The sequence below is a fragment of the Schistosoma haematobium genome, chromosome 3 (genome assembly GCF_000699445.3).
Source record: "Schistosoma haematobium chromosome 3, whole genome shotgun sequence".
Lineage (NCBI taxonomy): Eukaryota > Metazoa > Platyhelminthes > Trematoda > Strigeidida > Schistosomatidae > Schistosoma > Schistosoma haematobium.
Window position 1 is genome coordinate 26,524,002 of NC_067198.1, and position 23,589 is coordinate 26,547,590.

Genomic DNA, 23,589 nt, shown 5'->3' on the forward strand with positions numbered 1-23,589 from the left:
CTTCACAATTTCATTGTTTAGTTAAATAGGAATAGCACAGGTCTGATAAGGTGTAACTACAGCTTCCTTAAGAAAATAAAGTTGTATGATAAAACTAATCAGTAGGTGAATCTTTGGTAGTGTTTTCGAATAGTCAACATGTCGGGGTACTCAGAGTACTTCAAGTAAATCAATATACATTGCTCTTTAAGAAACTAAGTCGAAATACCTTAGAAATAATTTAAACACACTATCTGCCAACACTCATGCTTTTTAGTGAGCTCTTATTGACTCTTTGAAGTAGTCCTAACATTTTGTTGTTGATTCTTTCTATTTCGTTTGCCATTATAACATTCAAGCTATCCGATTTTGTTCACAGAAGGGAAATGAAATGGAAAAACTGCCCAAGCTAAGCTATACTCTTAACGTACCTCATATAACTCTTCATATAAGTTTTCTGTAATTTGGTATAATTTACCTGCTGAACTCCAAGAAACACAAAATGCAAACTCTTTAATCGCGCGATAAGATTTTCAAATAAATCCAAGCCCTTAATCCGGATGTCAAGCGTTTCTGAAGATATTCTTGATTCACTTGATATTTAGAATAACCTTACATACTGACCGGTGTATAAAAAAGACTGCTGACTATTTTTCGGACATCTGGTCGACCTCCCGTCCCATAACTTATATGACAGATCACAACGCCTAACTTAGATTACTGGTTTCAGAATATGATAGATTCGGGTTGTTCAAATAAAAATATATTTATTACAAAATGCGATGTCTAGGACATATACTGAGTTATGTAGAACTTGTCCATAGTTTTCTAACTAGTCCCTTTACCCGTTACTCCCGTTTACAGATGGATGCATGGTATGACAAAATGAAATGTGGTTAAGTCGAACTGTTGGTCTATCCAATCGGCGGTGACGGTATTTCTGCCTCCCACAAACGTGATAATACACGAGTATGTAAGCTAGACTTCTTTGCTTTGTTACTGGCCTTTCAAGTTTAGTTGAGGTCTAAAAAACTACTATATATTCAAATAAAAGATCGTATTTTGAATGAACTATGCAGTTGGGGTTAATTTCTCGATGTTAGGCTTGTTTTTCTTCCCAAAGCTGCCTACATGAAGGAACTACTCAACTAACCTGCGACCTGACTAGGTGCAGTAGGTTGCTGAGATGACGCGAATAAACAAAATGGTGGTTTTGGTTCTTGAAGTTTCAAGGTGCTATACATAAAGCACGCATACATACCGAAAGTTTTTGATAGTTCTGTAATTCTATATAATTGGTAATTTCGTTTCTGCTGTCACTTTGTAGACTTAAGACAACTTTCTGTTTCCCAAATCTATACTTTGCTTTGAACAGTAAACAAACTCTGAATTCTACGGTACACCGCAACCCCCTCAACTTCCTCCCTCCTCCCTCGTAAACATTTTTTGGTATTCATGCAGTCAGACATTTTTAGCTGAACTTCATACATTTCCGGATAAAGTAAACTAAGTGTCATCCAAGAATAAGTATAAATATTCATTCTGTGCTGATTTTCACAAGGTAATTTACGATTATTACCATCTGGATTATTTAGCCCAGGAGAGGTTTTATTAAAAAACCGAAGACAGACTAATTGTCTATATGACTGTCTTGCACCATTTCTCTTGGTTACTCAAGGCCTTAATTCTCCGCCCATGAAAGGTTTTATAGCTCATATAATTAGAAGGCCAAGATCAACCCTTTATGGCTAAAATCTCGTTGACTGCAACATTGTGGTAGCCTAAACAGCTATTGTGGAAAATATGTTGCCAATCAAAACTATAGAAAGAGCTTGGTGGCCATGTAAAGGCCTTATCGTACCAAGATGACCATCTGTGAGAGGATTTTCAGTATTTCGTTATTCGTGGTGATGAAAGTGGGTTCATGATAGAACAAGCATAAAGTGATAGCAAGAACGGTAGAACAGTCTTAGCCCATTCAACACGCTACGTTTTAATGTGAATCTTACAACTGAAGACTTAGGTATTATAAACCGCGTCAGGTCTGTAGTGCTATACTCAGACTAATTGATAATAGTTTAATACGAATAATACTATAATACGTTTCATCTAAATGTGATTCAGCCGAATTTCGAAATCCGGTTTATTACAGATAACATGAGTTCTTTTCAAAAATATGTTTAAAGTCATTGATCTTCTTTATAATAATAATAATAATAGCAATAATAATTTATTCCCAAATAACAGTTTGTTACATGAGGCATGCCAGTTTACAGGTGAAATCAACTTGTTACGAAAGATACAATTTTAACTGTAGTTACTTACTCATTTGGGTTGATATTTTATAAGATATGAATGTAGACGGTTTTATTAAGGCCCGTGTTGTCAATATCCCAGTTAGCGCGCCTTAAGAAGGTTGCATTGAGACGGGCAACTGATGGTCGAGAGTCCATCCATGTGAAGTTGGGAGCTTCTAGAAACCGCAACCTTATATCCCTCTGGAATATCTGAGGCTCTAATGATAGTGCAGCACGAAGTCGCCCGTTGCATATCTGTTTTCGGTGGCATATCTCGAGGGGGCTGTAAAGGGCGTAAGAAAAAGAAAGGACGAGAAGCAGAGCAGACAATTTTCATGGAGGAATAGTGAAGGTATGACTACTCGGTCTTATTCTCTTTTATTAAGGTACTTATTAAGCAATAGCACTCTAATATGTTAAAGAAAGTAAGTGTAAACAAGTTAGGAATGGATAAATAACTGTATACATGAAGGTGGTTCAGAATGAAGCTAAAAGTATGAGATTGTGTGTATTTATAAATTATAGTGCTGAAAGCAGTATTTTGATGCACAAATGGCTGTCTCCCATTTTTATCCAAGCTATTTGAGCCCATTATTGTTCTATAAACTTTAAGTCTTGAGCAGATTTCGTTTTTAAAGAATCGTCTAGTTTGCTTGTAACTGAATTACTCGGTAAGAAGCGACACTAATACAACATTACAAACATGATTTGAAGTGGTATTTTGCATAATAAATCAGCATCAATATAAGTGGTTCTTGACATCCCACTAGACCACAAGGAGCCGTAACTTGACATTTTCTGCTCTACAGACATGGGTGGATTGAAGTTATCTCCCCATCATCATGTTTGCTGGTCTGTAACGCCACCCTTCATCCTCTTGTGATGTAAGGTTGTCATACGTTTGTGGTAAGTAGGAATATCGCCTTAGGTAAAGCCCACAGTTGGAATACACTGTCTCTACTAGTTCCGTGTTACAAGCAAATCAGATGGCCAAAGAATTTGTATTATGGATTAGACATCCATTTGGTACATTACACTGCTATGAAGATAACTGGTATTATAAGTTATAAGAAATTGGTCAGATTACATGTGGTTAAGAGATGGTAAGGACTAAAAGCAAACCAAAGGATATGAAAGTGTATAAAATTCCAAAGTTTTCAGGGTAAAAAATATAGAACATTGAGCAACTCACAAGAATTTATGACATTTTGAGCTTCTTATGATCGGCCTTAAATGATCATCATCCATAAGATTAGTGAGTTATCTGTCTACTTAGGAAGAATAATGTATCTTTAACTATTAGAGAGATTCGGAATTTGAAAGTGAGGGTAAGGAGCATAAGGGCTAATAACCAATGAATAACGGGAGAGGATAAACCATGTGTTCTGTAATTTGGTGATATTTAAACTAATAACAATGGCGTTTGTTTTATTGTTGTTACGTCTAGATATTAAGCGGTCCATAATAAAGTGCCTCACTGGCGGCCGAGAGTTCATGGAATGGTTTAGTAACAGGGTTATTAGCCTTTTGAATTTGGTATAAGTGTCAAAGTTGCGGATAGGTATTGGCAATCTTTTCCAAAATAAACTATACTGCACTGTAAAAAGCTTACAACGCATATGCTTTTGGTGTTTTACAATAAGTAGTGTATATGCATTGTTTCTTGATCTATAGGTTGGGTCATGAATCATAGTTGGGTAGGAGGTCAGAAATAAGGGTCCATATATTGCTTTATAGAGGAATATTAGATTGTTCCTTAGCCTACGGTTCTATAAAGGTTCTGAAGACAGGTGCTTACATTTATCTGTGTAATCACGAGTGGATCAACTTCCTAGCAGTTGGCGTGTGGAGCGCTTTTGAACATCTACTCTTATCTTGTCTGTGGTACTCATATTGGAGAAGATAAAAGAGCAGCATTCGGAGGAAGATCGTACACAGATTTTGTAAAGAGTAAGCTTAATCTCTTTTGTGACGACATTTTTCGTTGTGAAACCAATTGGCCGTCTAGATTTAGATAGTGGGCTTTGAGATTATTGGGCCGTTACGGGAAATCGTGGTTGATCAGTTTACAACGTGGTATGAGGCTATTATTTAGGAAGTATGGATGCTCAAACTGTAGCTAAACGGGCAATTGAAATTCGGTTTTCTCGTTGGGTTGCTCCAGTTCAGTTACATTTGAATAGAGGTACCAACTTTGAAAGTATACTTATTAAAGAATCAAATGAAGTATTGGAGACTTGTGAAACGCAAACTACTGCTCTCCATTCAAAAGGCAACGGACCTGCTGAGCGAACTAATCGGACCCTCAAAACACTTCTGAAACCATTCGTTAGTCACGAGAAAGCTTGATCGTGGGACCCAGCTATGAACATGTGTTTACTGACATATCGCGGTTGCGTCCACACATCGACTGGACATACTCCTCATCTACTATAGACAGGAAGGGATGTGAGGCTTTCAACGGATCTACCGACATACACAATGTACCAGTATCCTTTATTAGTATCAGACATGGTCATGAAGCTTCGAGAGGATTGGTCGAGATGTTATAATATGACTTGAGCACACCTAGGTGTGGCACTAAAAAATCAAAAGGTGTATTGTGGTATGAAATCTCATGCAGTACCCGTACAACTAGGAGAAAAGAAGACAGAAAACCCACCGGCAGGGGCAGTCACTAAATTACACAGAAAATAGACTTATCCTCATTAGGTAACCAGAGTCTTAATGGAATCTGAGTGCGAGACAAAAGATGTTACCTATTATTCTTCACTATAATAGCCTGAAACCGGAGTATGACTGTACATGATTAACCTACTTTTGCACCTTTCCCTTTTAAAAAAAGTCGATTTCTGATCATGTTCTGTTTAATTTGTTGCAGGTCTCATAGTGAGGGTGAAAATTAACTTGTATCCTGTCGTTATTTTGTGTTACGTTTTGTGTTCCAAGACGTCTGTTCAGTTCGGTGTTCTTGTTACATTACTAACTCTGTGGTCCTGTTGAAACATGTCCATCCTCCTCTGAAAATATTTATTATGGTTACTCTAAAAAGAAACTTTTCACTGTAGACATTGTTGAGAGCGATTGAGAACAACGCTCCTTTTCCTTCTTTAAAGTCAACGCAGTAATCTTTTAAATTACACAGAACTTATATCTTTCTTTCAAATATGATGAATATTAGGACAACACTATTGAAAATTGTGTATTATTGCATTTCTGAAGAAATCCGAAACGGTTCCTTCACAAAACTTAAGTACCATAAGCTATTTGTGCATAATAATAACATGATCCGTAGTATAATGAGGTGACCCAAACTCTCTGTGATCCTCATCAGTGCAGGCAGTCGAGCGAATTTCTTGCAAACTGAAAGCCTCACTTTCGTATTTATAAAAAAAATGACTAAACGTTTATACCATTATCAAAGAAATTGTCTAAGAGTTATACTCTGCTTGGTTAAAACCTAGGCGCTCCCTGATATTCACATGACCAGCACTCGCTTTATTGATTAATGAGCATTTAATGTACTGAAAGTATAATACATTGCACCACCTTTAATGGTAATACCAAAGCTGTGATAATTTCAGATACTTAATTTCAAACGGATTGATTTATAGCCTCTGCGTGACCTAATGTTGACAACTAGCTTGTATGTTCAATTATTTCTAACCATCGATCTGTGAGTACTGATATAGATAAGTAGTTTACTATGCAATTAGAACATTCAGTTTACAGCATGTCACTCAAGGCTGCAGTTGTGTCGAAATGATCATTGTTATTTGTTCATACGAAATCCTGGAGGTTACCACAATTGTCAGGTGACTAGACCTAGTTTTATGAATATAAAGGTTTATTTATTTTTGCAGTATGACTGAAACCTACCGCACACTGTTGTTTTTCTATTTGACTATCACTAATATGAACAGAAATCACTTGTGTTGTTCATACTTTGGTCGGATAACCGCCGACTAACACTTTGTGTTCCATTGTGGATCGTCAGGACATTTTGTTGTACTCATTCATTCCTTTATTTTTTCTTAGATCTGAGTAGTTCACCGTCGGTGAACATCGTATGGGTGTGAGTTTCTTAGACAAAAGTGCTGTTCTATCACGCACTTGAACCAATGACCTCCCGGGTGCTAGGTTACACACATAGCTAATAAACCACGCCGACCGGTAATAGTCCTGACAACATTATATTTTCACGTTGGTCGGTTATTATCGATACTTCTGACTAAGGGAACATGCACCCTTGTAAGGTGCAAACCAACTTGGTTCCTAGGTGACTTTGGGTAATATAGTCTTACTATAACACGCACACTAACATCACACCAACTAAATTATTATCCTGTAAGACATCAATTATGTCACGTCTATATGATTCTACGACTCTCGGTACTTATATCGTTTTTCCTAATCTTTTTCTGAAATCTTATTGGTTAGCGGACACGTTCTGTATCTGCCGTTAGGAACCAGGTTATAAAAGGCGGTCGTCGCGGTCACAAGGTCACATATTTGATCGCGTTTGGTGATGAATTCAACTTCAGACAGGTTCACACATATAATTCATCTAAAAAGGTAACTTTCTGTTTCAATGCATTTTCGTTTCCAAGGTGTTCGCACTTTCTATTTCCTTCCAGATTACCAGTCCTTTCTGGAAACCAAATAACTATGTGAAACCGAACGTTTATCACTTATAACTCCAAACTTCCTTCTTGCACCTCATTATTTTATACAAGAAGTAGAGCAACTCCTCAAGTTTGACCGACATTAATTACTTTTTTCTTCGAAGTAGGTTCTTTATTTTTGACTAAAGGTGGACTCAAAAAGCAGGCGAGTAAACACCTGGTAACCGGGAAGGGCATAGGAAAATCGTACCCCACCGATATGGTATTGGGTAGCTTACTTGAAGAGCTTCCTCAGATTTCTTGTTTCATTTTCCTACCCTTCATTCTCTTGCAAGCTTTTATTTTCATATGGAGGACAGTCCAGTAAGTCATGAGAGATAATTCGTTGAAGGTGAATGCTACTCGATAAGATAACAAGCTAGTAAAGTATATGACATTCATAGAGTATCTCCAAATACTAACTAGGCGTTGGTTGCCATAATTCTACAGACCTATCTACTACTACTAATCTGGTTTCTTCTGCCGATAGAACGAGGGACAGCCACCCTCATGAAAGTGTCGCAGTTTATGTAACTTCTGATAAGTATAGTACCAGCTATGTGATTAAGAACTTGCTAGTCTCTGTGAATATATATGATATGCATCAAGACTGTTTACTAAGTTGCAGAGTCTGTTTAGCTTTGCCTACAGAAAGTGTACAAATGACGTTGAGCGTAAAACTCTAATGATTGAAGGACCAGACTCTTGTCTTGAATTAGGAAGCAGTCATGCATTGACATTTATGTACCTCGAAAATTTGAAATCGTGAGCACGTGCAGCGAAGGGGATGATACGACCAGCTCCCGAGTATCTAACCTTATGGATGAACAAGAATTATTCAAAAGCGTGAGATAAACAACTCTGGGCAGAAATACCCCGATATAGCGACCCTCAGAATCTATGTTTACCACCAAAAACTTCTGGTCATCAGTGACTCAATTGGAACTCCCTTACAGAGTAGCGACTTCGCCGTCAACATTTTCACTTTATATTGTAAAACGGGACCAAGACGTTTTCTTGACAACGGACAATGGGGTTTTGGTGACTGGGGTGTGATATATTTTTAAGGGACATTAAAAAATGTAAGGAGAGAAACCTGTCCTCAACATGTCATCTATTATCACTCCGAATTACCGCTGAAAATTACCTTGAGTGCTTACAATTATTCCATCAAACAAACGGTAGTAAAATACTTCAGGCAAACTAGCATCTTTCGGAATCCGAAAGCTTGCCTTGTCTTGCAGATGCTTTTCGACAGGCCAAAGCTGCTATGTTCTATTCAGTAAATCCTGAAGGTTTGATTAAAGAATTGAACCAATACATCACAGCTTTTGATCAACCTGTACTTAAAGACGTCAGTACACTATATTTGACACACAACAATGTGAATTTCAACCTAAAACCATATGTTAACTGTCATAAATAGGCTTTCACTGTTAATTTAACACTACTATCTTCTTAACATATTTTGGCTAGGTTAATGGCACGACTTTTCAAATAATTAATAGCAATTTAATTCGGCTACACTTGAATTACGAGAATTGCGTTTCAATTTTTAACTTCAATGGATACGAATTTAGGAGTGCATTTAACTCCTTATGAGTAACTAAATCACAGGACGCTATGCTAGATGAAGTGATACAAACAACATTTCTCACCCCGTACATAATGAAACCCGAAGTGTTCTAAGGCATTTAGAATGGCAAACCATATTCTTTTTTCGGTAATAAGGACAGTAGGTTAGTGGACCTGTGTTAATCCTTGCAGTACGTTTTCCATTGAATATCTAGTTTATCCTTAAAAATACTTATTGACAGAGTTCATACCACCTATTCGGGTAAGGCGTTTCATTCACTGACTACCCGATGATAAAAACGAAACATCACTCTTGGTTTATTGGATCGCAGGTTTTGGACATCCTTGCTATGACATTGAAGATTATTAGTTCTGGAGCGAGCAAAAATATTATACACATTTACACCAAAATCGTAGTTACAGATACGAAATGCTAATATAAGGTCACCTCAGGTTCTACGATATGACAAGGGGAAAATGTTCGGACATTTTAAGTGCTTGTCGTAAGAGAGCTTTGAAAGACCGTTCAATAATTTTGTTCCCACATACTTGAGTGTGTTATAATAATAATAATAATAATTTATTCTCAAATGACAGTTTGTTACATGAGGCATGCCTGTTTACAGGCAAGATCAAATTGTTACAAATGATACAATATCCACTGTAGTAAATTACTTAGCTGGGTTGATAATTTATAAGATATGAATGTAGATGGTTTTAATCAGTATCACAGTTGAAGCGCTTCATGAAAGTTGCGTTGCGAATGTGCAAGTGATGGTCAAGGATAGGTCCTTTGAAGGTGGGAGCTTCTAAAAGTCGCAACCTTATGTCCCTTTGGAATATCTAAGGCTTTGAGGATGGTGCAGGATGAAATCACACGTTCCATATCACAAGGGGACTGAAAGAGGGAGCAAGTAAAAGAAAGGAAGAGAGGCAGAGTAGCCAATATTCATGAAGGAATGTTTAAGGTATGATTACTCAGTTAAATTTTCTTTTATTAAGGTATTTGTTAAGAAAGAGCATTTTAATAGGTTAAAGAAAATAAGTGTGAACAAGGTATGAGTGGACATACAACTGACAAATGGAGGCGTTTCAGAAAGGAGCTGAGAGTATGGGATTATGTGTGGTTGTAAAATAAGACATAGTGTTATTATCTTTAAAAAGACATGGACTGGCTGCTTGAATACAGCACTTCAAGTGTGGTCTTACGTAGATGGTACATAAAATTCGAAACATCTCGTCAAAGTATTTTTATGCCCGTCAAAGTAATCATAACGCTGGGAAACTTTTGGTGGCTGTTGCATAATAATTATCAGTTGTTTCTACGTCGTGAATTACTGTTACTCTTAAGTGGTTGTGTTCCTGCACCCAGAAGAGCGATTTAATGTCGGTAGTATATTAGAAATTATTACCGTGTCCAATGTGCATGATATATGGTATATTGTCAGATCCTGCTGCTTTACCGCTCTTCATTTGTCTGATGGCCATCCTGATTTCTTTCATCGTTGGTGGAATGCCATCTACAGGGAGGTCTGTAGGTGCTGCTTAAATGTCTGGTGGGTTCAAAGAAGTTGGTCTATTCAAGAGTTGCCCAAAGTGTTCCATCCATGTGTTCTTCTGCCCTTAAATCCCAGTGTCTCTCTTGCCTTCCCTGCTCTTGACAGGTCTATCTGGTTTACTATATATTCCTGCTAGTTTCTTCGTTTTATCATTTAGTTGTCTCATTTTTTTTCTGTTGCAGCCTTTTCCGCTGTCGTTGTTAGATCTTCCACATACCTCTGCTTGTCAGCTCTAACGCTTCACTTACTTGTTTGCTCCTGTGTATTCAGCTTGTGCCTTCACTTCCTCTTCTCGTGTTTGGCTGCTGTTGATTGCTGTCTTCTTGTTCTTCCTTACTTGAATCTTGTCAGGGTTTTGATGGAAAGAAATTCCTTACGCTGATTCTTCTTGCGATCTAGTAATTTCTGCCACGTTGAAGTTAATTCATCATTGATCCCTCTCAAATTGTCTTCCATAATAATTTCCCCTTCTTTAAGTAGATTCGGTAAGGCTTGGAACATATCTAAAATCCACCGAGTTTATCAGTATCTCGAAGGAAGGTTGTATTAGACCTTTATAATGGTGTTTCTTCAGTTGTCCAGTTATTATTTAGTTTCACTGATTCCGAGCAATGTCAATTTGTATCTAATCATTTTCATAACAATTTGATTGATCGTCCTGGTCTCCGCATTGTCGGAAGACTCCATGTACCTATATAAGCTCTTGTTATAAGAAGGGGCATCGTCCACGTGACTTCCAGATAAGCTTGGCTATCATCATGAGGCTTCATAATTCCTCCTACAACTGCCAGGTCAGAGTTTAATTCGCTTATCTTGGTTAGCGTTTTTTAGCAAGGTTGTTTTGTACAGAATAGGGTGTGGGCAGTAATGATCTTAAGATGTGGCCAGACAAAAGTTTAAACCCAGCGAGTTTGTCATTGACAAACACTTTTCCGATAGTTTGCCATGCTTAGCAACGCCTCGTTATCTGTCTTTACCATAAGGATTTATGTGTTACAATATGGTCATGGAAAAAAGGTACGATGAAAAGTTCGATTCATCGTAAACTTTATCGTTTTTTCATCTTTTCCAACCGTTGTTGGAAAGAATGAGAAAAGGCTATGTAAGTGCGTGTGGAGTTAAATGTTTACGTGCTGGAAGATGCAAAACGGGCGAAAAAAAGAAAATAAACTGAAGCACATGCGTTTCGTAAACGTGCAATAGCGTGAAAACAGTTTTGGCGAAATGAGTTTTTGCTTCTTTGAAGAAATAAAAAAATACACATACAAGCATATTGACGACAAAAAGATTTTATTTTGTTTGTTTTTGAATAAAAACATCAAACATATATATGAACATACTCAAAATAGTTTGTTTTTTGACACAGTAATGCAAAAAAATCGATACGAAATAAAGTGTTATGTAGTGTTCTGCTTGCAGTCATCGCTCAGATGTTCTCGAAACCTGAACGCGTTGCTTCGAGTCTGTTGTCAGATACCACTGAAGTTTCATGGTGTTTGTTGATTATCGGGTGAGGTATTATAATTTTGAGACATATGTCGCTCGTTTGTACCGAAGAAATCGACATTCATAGGGCTTCATACTAAAAATGCGGCATCGTGTAAGAGTTTAGATCCACATTCATTGGTGCAGGTGAAGGATCCACGAATTCTCCTGGAAGTTGGAGTGCCATTTCACAACCTAGTTGAACTGACGTGCATCCAATGTCAGCTTTCACTGCATTGCGAATACCAAATAAGACGAATGGAAAAGCGTCGGTTCACCGTGAACCGTTTGCAGCTGAGAGTGAAGCTTTGAATGTCGTTGAAAGCGTTCTACAAACCCGTTTGCTTGTGGGTGGTAGATGGTCGATCGGAGTCGCGCGACTCCTAATAGTGTAATCAGAAATCGGAAAAGTCCAGATTCGAACTGGCGTATCCATTTGCATCTGGTAAAGGTCCTACCAAATCCACATGAACATGGTAGAAACGAGCATCGGCAGTTGTGACAGAGCCTAAGGGACATTTTTTCTGTCCAATCATCTTGGATTTCTATCAGCTCACACAGGTGTGCACATTCTCTCACATCTGTGTTCATACTAGGCCAGCAAAATCGTTCTGCTATGAGCTTGATGTTTGCACGAACACCTGGATGGGACTGTTTGTGCAACGTATTGATGACATTGCGTCGATAGTGTTTGGACACGATTGAACGATCCCTACCTGTGGATGTGCCACAGAACGACCGTCACTCTGTTCTACAAAGGGCTGATGCATTGAGCATCCGTAGTATGTCCGAGTACATCTAGGGAGTCAGCACCAATTTTACATTTCTGAATGTTTACAGTAATGCCGTGTTTTTGAAGTCGTTCGAAAACAAGGTCCAGATGCCGGAGATGAGATTCTCTGTACGGACTTGCGATCAAGCTGTCATCAACATAGGCATGTACGAATTCGAGACTCAAAATAACTTCATCGATGAATCTCTGGAAAGTTTGTGCAGTATTTCTTAAGCCTAAAAGCCTGCTCAAAAATCTACATAGGCTAAAATGTGTGATAACAGCGGTTTTAGGAATGTCGTCTGCAGCCATGAAAATTTGGTTATATGCTTCGACCGAGTCGATTTTCGAAAAAGCAGTTGTACCTTTTAAGATGGCTGCCAAACCATGGATGTGAGGCACTGGGTAATGATCAGGAATGGTTTTCGCATTCATTCGCTGATAGTCTCCAGTTGGACTCCCAAAACTGCTGTCCTTTTTAGGTACCATATGCAAGAGAGATGCTCATTGGCTGTTTGATGGCCAAATTACTCCTAAAACTAGCATATTTTTGATTTCGTTTTTAGTTAACCTCAGCTTTTCGGGAGCTAGTCGGAGGAATTGAGAGAAAAATGGTGGTCATATAGTTGTGAAATGATGTGTAACATTGCTGATTACACACGGCAATTTGAGTCGCGTTTGGTATATTTCGGGTTACTTATCGAGTACTTGTTGGTAGCATGGATTCATTGTGTGCCTTACTGTGACTGAGGATAATCTACAACCGGCAAAGGAAGCTGTGCAAATAGATAAATTAGTATATCAGTCCACTAACCTCCGTTTGCGTCTGTCGACTAGTCGATTATGTTGTAGCAGGTTTAGACCAATGAATGACATAGAGACATCTGCAACTGAGAAGACCCAGTGAATTAGTCTGCATAAACCTGAATTGTGATATACAATCAAGGTGTTGAACTTCTTCAGCCGAATATTTAACGGCTCTCGCTTTTAGTGTTTTGGTGGTGGTATGTGATCCGTAAGAACTATGAAGTCCCTGCCTTCTAACATGTGTCGAAAATACTTAATGGTTACGCAGATTGCAAGAAGTTCTCGTCCGAAGGTAGAATACATTGTCTCTGACGAAGCGAGCCTTTTTGGAATGAAAAATCGGTTTACAGGCTTTTTTGACCAGTTGGTTAAGGGTACCGCCAACTGCTTTTTCGGAAGTACCCATCATCAAAGTAAGTGGGGAAAGAGAATTCGGATACATAAACGAAGATGTTTGGGCCAGTTTATCCTTTAGCTGTTTAATAGCATCAACAGCCTCGGAAGATAAATCGAATTCTTTTGGCTTTCCTTTAAGGAAATCTGTTAAAAGTTGCATTAATTATGCACAACCGGGTATGAATCTGCGATAAAAGTTAATTAGGCCTAGAAAACTTCCAAGTTGTGTTGGAGAACTAGGTATAGTGTATTGTCTGATAGTGTCCATTTTTTCCTTGATCGGCGTAATCCCTTCTGGGTTTATTGAGTGCACTAGAAATTCTAGAGTTCACCCACAGAAAACACACCTACTTTGATATATGTTCATTACATTTTCATCTAGCCGTTTTAATACTGCTCGTACATGCCGTTCGTGTGGTTATAAATCGTACTTGGCAATTAACAAATCGTCTATGTACCCCTGTGCAAATGGCATATCTTGAAGTAGATTATCCATGAGTCTTTGAAATGTTTGTGCCGCATTCCTCAGGCCGAATGGCATGGGTACAAATGTGATGTGAATTTCTTTGCCCTGAGTGTAGACCAAAGTTTCTTGAAGTGCTAGACATCGTTTTTTAGTGTTAACTAGAAATCCATATCTTTCTAAAACGTTCATCCAAAGTATAGCCAGATCTAAATGAGATACAGTGAAAACCCAGTGAATTTGCCTCCTGAACCCGAAATCTAGCGTTAAAGCTCTCTACCTAAATGTCGCGATTTTAGTTTTCTTGGCGGCTTGAAAGGTAACTGGGGATGTTTCTCGACCCGGCTCAGATTTATTTTCAGGAATGATACTAATAGCCGCACCAGTATCTACCAAGAAGTTCAAGCCCGAGTTTCTGTCTTCAACGTAAACAAGCGACTGTTTAGGCGCCCCTCCTCAGTCATTGCGACCTGGGGAATGGTAATTCGTCTCTCATATTCTTGAGATTCTGTTTAGCCCAGGCGCTCGGTTGCATGCACTTGGTTTAGTTGACACCAAACTTCTAGTGGAACCAACAGAATTGCCCAGATTGTCTGAACACTTGTGACCTGTTTTGTGACTTGGATCTTGGTCGTTGTGGTGGCCTGCTCCTGTTTCTGTGACCAATTTGCATTCTGGCGACAGCCTCAGTGTGACATTTAACACTCACAATGAGTCTTTCTATGATTGGGTCGTTTAATAGTTCTTCTTTTTATGTATGATTTATCGTGCGTGATCCAGTTGGAGGACCTCTTTTCATTATTCTATCGGCTGTACGCGCTAAATGAGATAAAGGGGTTTCAGGGTCTTGTGCATCCAAACAGTGTTGGACATAGCACGGGAGAACTTGTATCCATCCTTGTTTAAGGACTGTTTCACCCACTGTGTTGTCGCCCACTAAGATTTGGTGACGTAAAAACTGTGACGGCGACCTATCACCTAATACTTCTTCTTAGAAAAGCCTTTGGATTCCTTGACCACTTGATAATAATAAATGGTTCATTGTCTCTCGTCTTAAGGTGGTGTATAGTTGTGGTGATGACGGACTTAAAACTCTGGTGACTGAAGAAGGGTGGATAAAACATAAATCTCTATAGCGAATTCCTTCAGATTTGATATTGTTTCTCGTAAAAATGCTCTAGCTGAACAAACCACTCTCAGGGTCACTGCGATCAAATTCTAGGATTTGGGCTTCCGTAGTCATAACAGTGTCTACTTCCACTGGCGACAAATCCTCCAGATATAAGACCAATGTAATAATATGATAAGAACGAAAAATGACTATTACAACATGAATATCATAGGATAAAAAACTATATATATATATATATGTATATATATATATATAACTTTGGTTAAAGATAGTCTAAAGGTCTAACTTTACGACCAATTAAAAAATATTATTAATTAGTCGAATTTGTGTTCAGCACAGCTCACCGGTTTCGTGCCATTAGGTAACCTTCGTTCTGTTGATAGAACAAACAGACAAGTAGTGAATAGGTCTTTATTTAGATCACGAGACAGTCACAGTGGAGCGTGGGATTACCTGTTTAAACACACAAAGATTTTCAACATTCAATTTAAGATAATAGGAAATGTAATATCAATACGATATAATGAAGTGAATGAGTACTTGAGGTCTTTTGTTTTAACATATACATGGTTGTTTGAGGTTAACTCTTAACTAATCAACCAAATCTGTTACAAGCACACGTTAAAGTACACATACAGCTTACCATATGTGGCGATCGGTTTTCCGTTGACTGCCTGTAAGTTTAAAACTGGTTCGTGCAGTTGTTCGTTGTAATACGCTGGAAAAACGATAACTTCTACGTCAGCGATGACGAGGTGGTAAACTTTCGTCACCATCTCAGTGACGTATAACAGTCGGATGTGTTCACCGTCTACGGTTGTGGTTAATGCGTGCTGGCTGGGAAGTTTCGAGTACTATTTTTCTTGTCGATCGGTTTGAGGCTTAGGAAACTGTAGGGTTCTCTACAAATTCGAAGAGATTTACTTTGATGATTATGACACCAGAAACACTCAGAGTTGTCTGTCTCTCGTGATCTAAAGACAGATCGTTTCCGTGAAGTACGCCTTCCAGGAGTTTGAGATCGTCTATAGTCATGACGAATACTAAGGCAACGTGTCAAAGTATAACAGAGTTCCGTAACGTCATTTCGTGTCGTTTGAGCTTTTTTAGACTGAATAGACTCCGGCGTTGTAAGTTCTCGTGATCTACAAAACTCGGTCGGCAGATTTAGTCAGCTCGTTTTAAGATGAGAAGAGCGCTGCTTGCACTTGTTGGGGAAGCTGAGACAAGAAGGTCCATTGACCAGTGACCTCTCTTATTCGTAGTAATATGTCTGTTGCTAAGTCATGTTGTAGATCGATGTTGTTGAGGAGTTGGTCTTTGTCGACCAATTAGATCTTCATGCTTAGGAGTAGCCTTCCTTAGAGTTTCGTAATGTTCCGAGACATCACTAGTAAACATACTAGGTGTGGTGAACTTGTTGAATTCGTGCGGCAGTTCCTTCACTACTGCAAGAAATTGTGCACGTATGTCTGTCATGCCGTGCTCACAGAAGTCAGCTTCTCTGTAGCAGAACCAGGTTTCGATGTTGTCCGGTTAGAACGGCATTAGTTGAAACGAGTGTGATGAGAGAGTTAGTCTTAAATAATTTAGGAGTCTGTTCGGTTGTGATGAACATGACGTCTAACAATGGATGTAATAAAACAAAAAAATATGAAGAAAAATAACACAATATGTAAAATTCAAGTAAAAATATGATATATAAGGTTCCGTAAAGGGACAGGTGTCGGGCCCACCACTAGAGGTGCTACAAGTATTCGGAGTTTGACGACGCTTTAACCAGTAACACCTTTTATAGTCGAAGCGTGCCAACCCAACCCAATCGAAAATTAGAAGCAAAGATGATCAAAGATATATTTGATAGAATATCGATATATAGATGAGCGACTGATCTAAACTGGTCGGCAGTTGTAGGAGACATGAAGCACTGCGCGATCTGATGCGGGTGCGTGACCAAGCGCCCTTATCTAGGTGAGTCCACTAAGACCACTGCGGTTAACATCAAATGTCGAAGACTTACAGAGCAATTGATTTTGGAGGGTTATTTACCCGGTACCTCGCCGGGCCAGATATTAATGGTCGATAAAAGAACAGCCTCCTCAGTTACATGTACAGGTCACATAGCTGGTAACTCAGTGGTGTGGTTATGACATCTATCTTTAACAATACCCGTAGAGTGGACTTCGTTTAAATAGTTTGATAAGGTCTCAGCTTTGGTCAGATGTGACTCAGCTAGAATATCTGAATTTTCGTGCAACAGCAATGGAGAGATGAACACGGTGGATCTGATGCAGATGTGAACGCGCGGATCATCAAAGCAAGGGCAGCGTATTTACAACTGAAAAACATCTGGAACTCAAAGCAACTATCAACCAACACCAAGGTCGGAATTTTTACCACAAATGTCAAGACAGTCCTGCAGTATGGGGTGGAAACCTGGTGAACTACGAAAGCCATCATCCAGAAAATACAGGTGTTTATTAACAGTTGTATACGCAAAATACTTCGGATCCATTGGCCAGACAATATCAATAACAACCTATTATGTGAGAGAATAAATCAGATCCCAGTGGAGGAAGAAATCAGGAAGAAGCGCTGGAAGTGTATAGGACACACATTGAGGAAAGCACCCAAATGCTTCGCAAGGCAAGCCCTCACATGGAATCCTCAAGGCCAAAGGAGGAGAAGAAGACCAAGGGACACATTACGTTGAGTAATGGAGACAGACATGAGAAAAGTGAAAAAAATTTTATAGAACTGAAGAGGAAGGCTCAGGACAGAGTTGGATCGAGAATGCTGGTCAGCGGCCTATGCTCCATTGGGGGAAAAGGCATAAGTAAGTAGTTAAAGAAAAGTAAAAAATAATGGAGAGATACCGTCTCTACGCTTTGTTCTCCTTTTAATATAAGAAAACAGTCGTGTCGAGCAAGTACAGCTACCGAATGCCAGCTGTATTTCGTAGATGGTGCGGCATCTAGCTATGGTCTGATCGCCGGAATGTTGACTTGCCGGATATTTGGACGGGGTGGGGCAGATACATACTATATATTGAGTCCGAGGCCTAAAGTACAGTACAACCTCGTCACTGTTTGCTAGCGTAGGAGGTACTGAATGTCGGTGTCATCATCACAGTGATGTGTAAAGGAAAGGTCCACCAATGACTGTTCACGTTACGCATTGTTTAGTTAAAACGTTTTTTCCTCTTGTTTTCATGAACATGAGTTCATTACTCGAAGAAATGGCGTTCTGTTGCTAATGAATGAGGACGTTTGTTGAACTAAAGCCCTCCTTACTTCTTTCACAATCATTTGATATCTTTGAGATTTTTCTTCTGTTTTAGTTGGTGCAGATGCGGCGCGCGATCGTTGGGATTTACAATCCTATGAGGCTTGGTGTTTACTTATTTACACAACAGTACTCTGCGTAAGTTGTTCGTGATTTATTTTGCTAGCTCTGGCTAAATATTTTAGTACTGAAGCTAGAGTTTTGTATTGAAGGCAGTTATATAACAGTGTGATCATAATAACACTCACTGACCAAAGTAGGACTCTTAATCAGGTAATTGTCTTAAATATCATATAAATACAGAATAATTATCACTTATATTTATTAGTTACTCAATCAACTAGATTTAAGCAGATGACCGAAACAGAAGAGGCGGTCATCTATCGGCGTAATGTTGTGAAAGAAAACAATAACCTACCAGGAACTATAGATAATATTGATAATGAACCAGAATCTGAAGCCGAATCCAAAGAAGTAAGACTAACGTTGATGGAAGAAATATTGCTGTTGGGGTTGAAAGATCGAGAAGTTGGTCTATTTTAGTCATTTATAGAACTCCGTAGGGATACTTATCATTTTGGAATGATAGTGTATGTTGTGGACTCCGAGGATGCATACTCGTTGAACTTGGTCTCAGAAATCGAATTGGACTAGAGCCGAGTGGGATGCGTCGTAGGAACCTGTCTTCTAGATGTATTGTTGTCAAAAAGAGCGTGCCGACTGGTGACGCATTGCTAGATGAGGCTCTCAAACATATCAGAGATAACAAGCCTGAAAATACGAAAACATGGATTGAATATCTCAGCGGTAGGTTTATATGTACATATTCATAAACGCTTTTAGGTGAAACATGGAATCCATTTAAATTACCATTACAGCTCCGCAACGTCAGGGAAAGGATAGCGAAAAACCTCGTAGAAAAACGCATATGCACAACAGAAAAACAAAATTTTATCCTTTTTGACATGATGACGCACCCCTTAGTAGACCTTGGAAGTAAAAAACGCGTAATTAGTCGTATTCAGGATGTTGTCCTTAATAAATGGAGCACAGATGTTCAGAAAGTCGATAAGCGCCTACTCTCTCTCGTGCTCTTGTCTCACTATTCCGATGTCTTAGAATGTGCTTTACAACATCTTCCAGACAATGTTTATGATCTTGCCAAAAAGCGAATTGACGATGCACTCCAACTCGACTTCTTTGCAGAGGCCAATAAAGAAGGTTCTTGTGAAATGCTGTGGGCAGTTATGGCTGCTCTTAATTCTTAAAAATCAAATTCCCAAATGTCTTGGCTGTGATTATTTGTGTGAAGCTCCACCTCACTATTTTCATGCGACCTTTAATCTAACTTTTATATTTTTACGAAACAGTTGAGTTAATATCTAATCAGATCTTTTCGCAATGTTGGTTTACACTGTGGTTTAATTTTTAATGGCTTTGCAAACTTTTCTCTCACTGATTTGGTTCGCCTTCCTAATTTAGGGGATTTTAAGACCTATACATCTCTAATGTTATTAGTCTTAGTACATATTTATACACTGCTAAGACTGAAAATCCTGTAAAGATGCGTCACTTCCTACACCATCTCCATAAGTATCTTAGAAAAACTCAAAGTGATGTCCATTTGTGTACATCTCTGTCGATCTATTCAATAAAAATTTAAAATTAAGTCTTCTCAATATCCGCTTTGATGTAAGGACTGTTCTCTTAGGTAACTTGATACTACGTTTTTTGAAAGTAATTCAGCTGCTAAATCTTGTGTTGAGCCATATAAGTTCTATTGTATATAATATAGAAGTAACATGTAGACATGGTTCCAACTTTATATACGATAAACCAACCAGCTTATTTGCAAACAGCGAATCTATGATAAGTATGTTAGACAATTGTTATAGTTGTGGTCACTTGTTTGAAAGTTTTTATTTTGTATTTTAATTATAGTTGAGTAACATTAACGAACTAAAATATACTAGTGAGGGTGACTAACATGCCCTGGTTTATTTATTTGGCATGGTAAATTAGTGTTATCACGACTAAAATGTACAGGTTTCTATTTACGAACCACGTAGTTTCAAGAGTAAAGCAAAAAGCCCGGCTGTGAACAGTCTTTGAGGTCAGCGCTCTCCGCATTAGGTTTTGAAAATTTATGGAGGGGATCGAGTGATTATCGGGCTTTAATAACACGTTACTTACAATTGTTTTTCGACTGTATACGGCATGTTTGTTATTGATGTCGTTTACTAATACGTAAATCGTAGAGCTAGTCGTTTTTCCATTGTCTTGTTCAAATATTCATAATGGTTTTCAGATTGGTTAACAGCTGAGAAATGAAAATAGAATGACAACAATTCAATAACTTAGTTTCCATGCTAATGTATGTATGTATCATCAATATCACTGATTCAAATAGTACAGCAAGTATTCAGAGTTTATGGCATTTGGGTAACTTGCGCTTAGAGTCTTCATTTGTAACTCAACTAAAAATCGATTGATTTCCTTGACGCACCCCACCGCTAACATAAAAGAGACTAGTGATACCCTAACTACATAAACCTAATATGCAACTCGTTGAACCAGAATTAAAAACTGTTCGGAAGAAATACTATACACCCAGGCCCAATAGTAGGTCATTGAGCTGCTCTTCTGTGACTAACTTCGTTTCCCTTTGTTTTGTTAACATCTTGAACTGAAAGATTTCGATAGTTTCTCTCTCAAACTACACTAAGTACTTTATGGGACTTATATATATTATTCAGGAGGACTACTCTTTTCAGACTGATAGTAACACTTCAAGTAACTAAGGCGTTCGACTGCCCTCCGGTTGCCAACAAAGCAGTTCACCAGTCATCTCTAGCAAACATCTTGACTGGAAACTTGGAGAAACTGTAGGTCTCGATGCTCGTAAACTTTAAAAGTAATTAGTTAGTCTTGGATTTCAGTATGATTTTCAATTGAGGTGGAGATTTGGGATACATTATAATCTCATCAGGATAATAAAAAATGAAATAAACCTATGCATTTACAGGGCATATTTCTAATAGTTCCGAGTTAACTATTCAGAATGTGCATTTCTGTATGTAGAGGGGTTAGATCGGGTTTTTTGTCGTTTGATTGAGTTCTTGATTTCATATGTAGTTTGACTTTTCATAGATCCCCATCTACTGTTCATTCTAGTATTATCCAAACTCACAAATAATGTCCACGAATCTTAGCATACGGCTAGTCGTTATGGAGTACATGGCTCATATTTCAAGTAATCGAACATGTGAATGAAGAATCCGAATTCACGTTTTTAATGTGAGGGTAGATCCGATGTTTGTCGGCTTATAAAGAAGGCGTATATTATTTGCATGATTTACTAGTCGGATGACGTCTTAGTGGTCTAGAGGTTGGGTATTCGTGCACGAGATCGAAGGTCCTGGGTTCGAATCCCCTCTTCCAACAAACCCCCAAATGCCCTGGTACGGTCAAGAGTGGGGAGAGTCAACTCTCCCGAAATGCTCTCACATGGCCACGTGCATACAACCGCTGCCAGGGAAGTCCTCCTAGCGGCATTACTGTTTACGAAATTGAGAAGTCGGAAACCGAATGTTCGGCGCTTTAAACGGGACGGTGGACACGGAGGGTCCGCCTAGGCGAGTTGGAAATCCCTGATTCTAAAGTCGGGTTTACAAACTTGTAAGTAATGTAATAATCCCAACTTTCGAATACTTAAATATATTCTCACGACATTTTTATCATACACGTGTACAATACAAACGACAGTTCTTATTGAGTGGTAAAAGATGCAATTCTTCCGTCCTTTCTGCATTTCCATTACAACTAAGTTCATACGATCACCTCTTGAAAGAAGTTAGACATCTAGCAGCCCGATCGAAGCTGCTACCTTGACGCGGTGGTCGGGCTTGCCTATCGTGATGACCCAACCGAGCTATATTGGCTGGAACATATGTTCCTGTAGGTTCTACCATGCCAGGCAGGTCGATTGGAGAACGGTTAGACTAAAAGCAGCAACTCAATGTCTGAGGGCGAAGTCGTACTGCTGACTGTAGAGAGGTGTGACAGCAGTAAGGTGTTTCCCTCAGACAACCAACATCTGTAGCGATGCTGCCTTCCCACAAGGAGGGGCGGGGTTAGAAAGGGTCGACCCTAAAAATGTCACACCTCACCTTACCTCACGGATTTCCGTCTCCGGCGGTAAGGCCCTTTGAAGAACGGAGCTAACACGTCAAAAACCTTCCACAGAAAGGCCGTGCGCGACCGGCCTCAAGCAGTTGTCCCTTGGGCTCCGCGGTCACGTTCCCAGGTCTTTAAGACCAACACTAATCCAATTTCCTTTTCAGGTTCCTCAAGAAATACCCTTCCACGATGTGGGCAGCCGGGAAGTGACATCAGCCCTCATACCCGTAACAGCACACGAGACCAAGTTGGTCACATTCAAATCCTTCCTACACCTAATACCTCTCTTATCTCCATGACTAACCCTCCCCATGTCCCTTTATCACCTCGCACCGCTAGGGCAAACGATTCGAGTACGCGGAACGCTATTCCTGGTCTCCTGAAACCACGCTCTAAACTACACGTAGGAGCTTTTAACGGCCGAACACAGTGCCAAATAGGAAAACAGGCTTCCTTAGCTAGGACTTTAGAATCTCGCGCCATCGATGTGTGCTGCGTCTCCGAAACGCGCATACAGGATCCGAGTAGTGTCATTCATTTGACCTCACCATGCCAAAATAAAGAACCGACTCGATTTACGCTTCGTGTATCTGGAAGCCCTGATTCTGCTTTCCGTGGCCTCGCCGGCGTAGGCATAGTATTGAGTCCTAGGGCAGAACTAGCTCTCTTAGAGTGGATCCCAGTAGACAGTCGTTTGTGCGCTGTCCGACTGAACGGAACAGTAAGAATCCGGAAAGATAGGGACACTTGTCGTTGCCTCTTCGTCGTCTCTGCCTATTCTCCCACTGACTGCAGCTCAGATGATGTAAAAGATGAGTTTTACAGAAAGCTTTCGGACCTTCTCCGAAAACCTAAGCGCTCGGATGTAGTAATAGTGGCCGGTGACTTTAATGCTCAAGTAGGTAAACTAAGCGATAGGGAAAGACATCTAGGTGGATCTTATGGTGTCGTGGCTCAAAGAACAGATAATGGCGACCGTCTGTTGCAGCTATGCTC

General features: G+C 39.2%; 1 protein-coding gene across 1 annotated transcript; it reads left to right on the forward strand.

Moving 5' to 3' along the window:
- The first annotated feature begins 18,292 nt into the window (after positions 1 to 18,292).
- On the forward strand, positions 18,293 to 23,071 carry GOLPH3 (Golgi phosphoprotein 3). The gene is made up of 5 exons (XM_051213447.1): positions 18,293 to 18,552; positions 18,600 to 18,687; positions 18,718 to 18,942; positions 18,978 to 19,221; positions 19,258 to 23,071. The coding sequence occupies exons 3-5, from the start codon at positions 18,769 to 18,771 to the stop codon at positions 19,680 to 19,682; spliced, it is 843 nt and encodes a 280-aa protein (XP_051069431.1). The 5' UTR covers positions 18,293 to 18,552; positions 18,600 to 18,687; positions 18,718 to 18,768; the 3' UTR covers positions 19,683 to 23,071.
- The last annotated feature ends 518 nt before the right edge of the window (positions 23,072 to 23,589 follow it).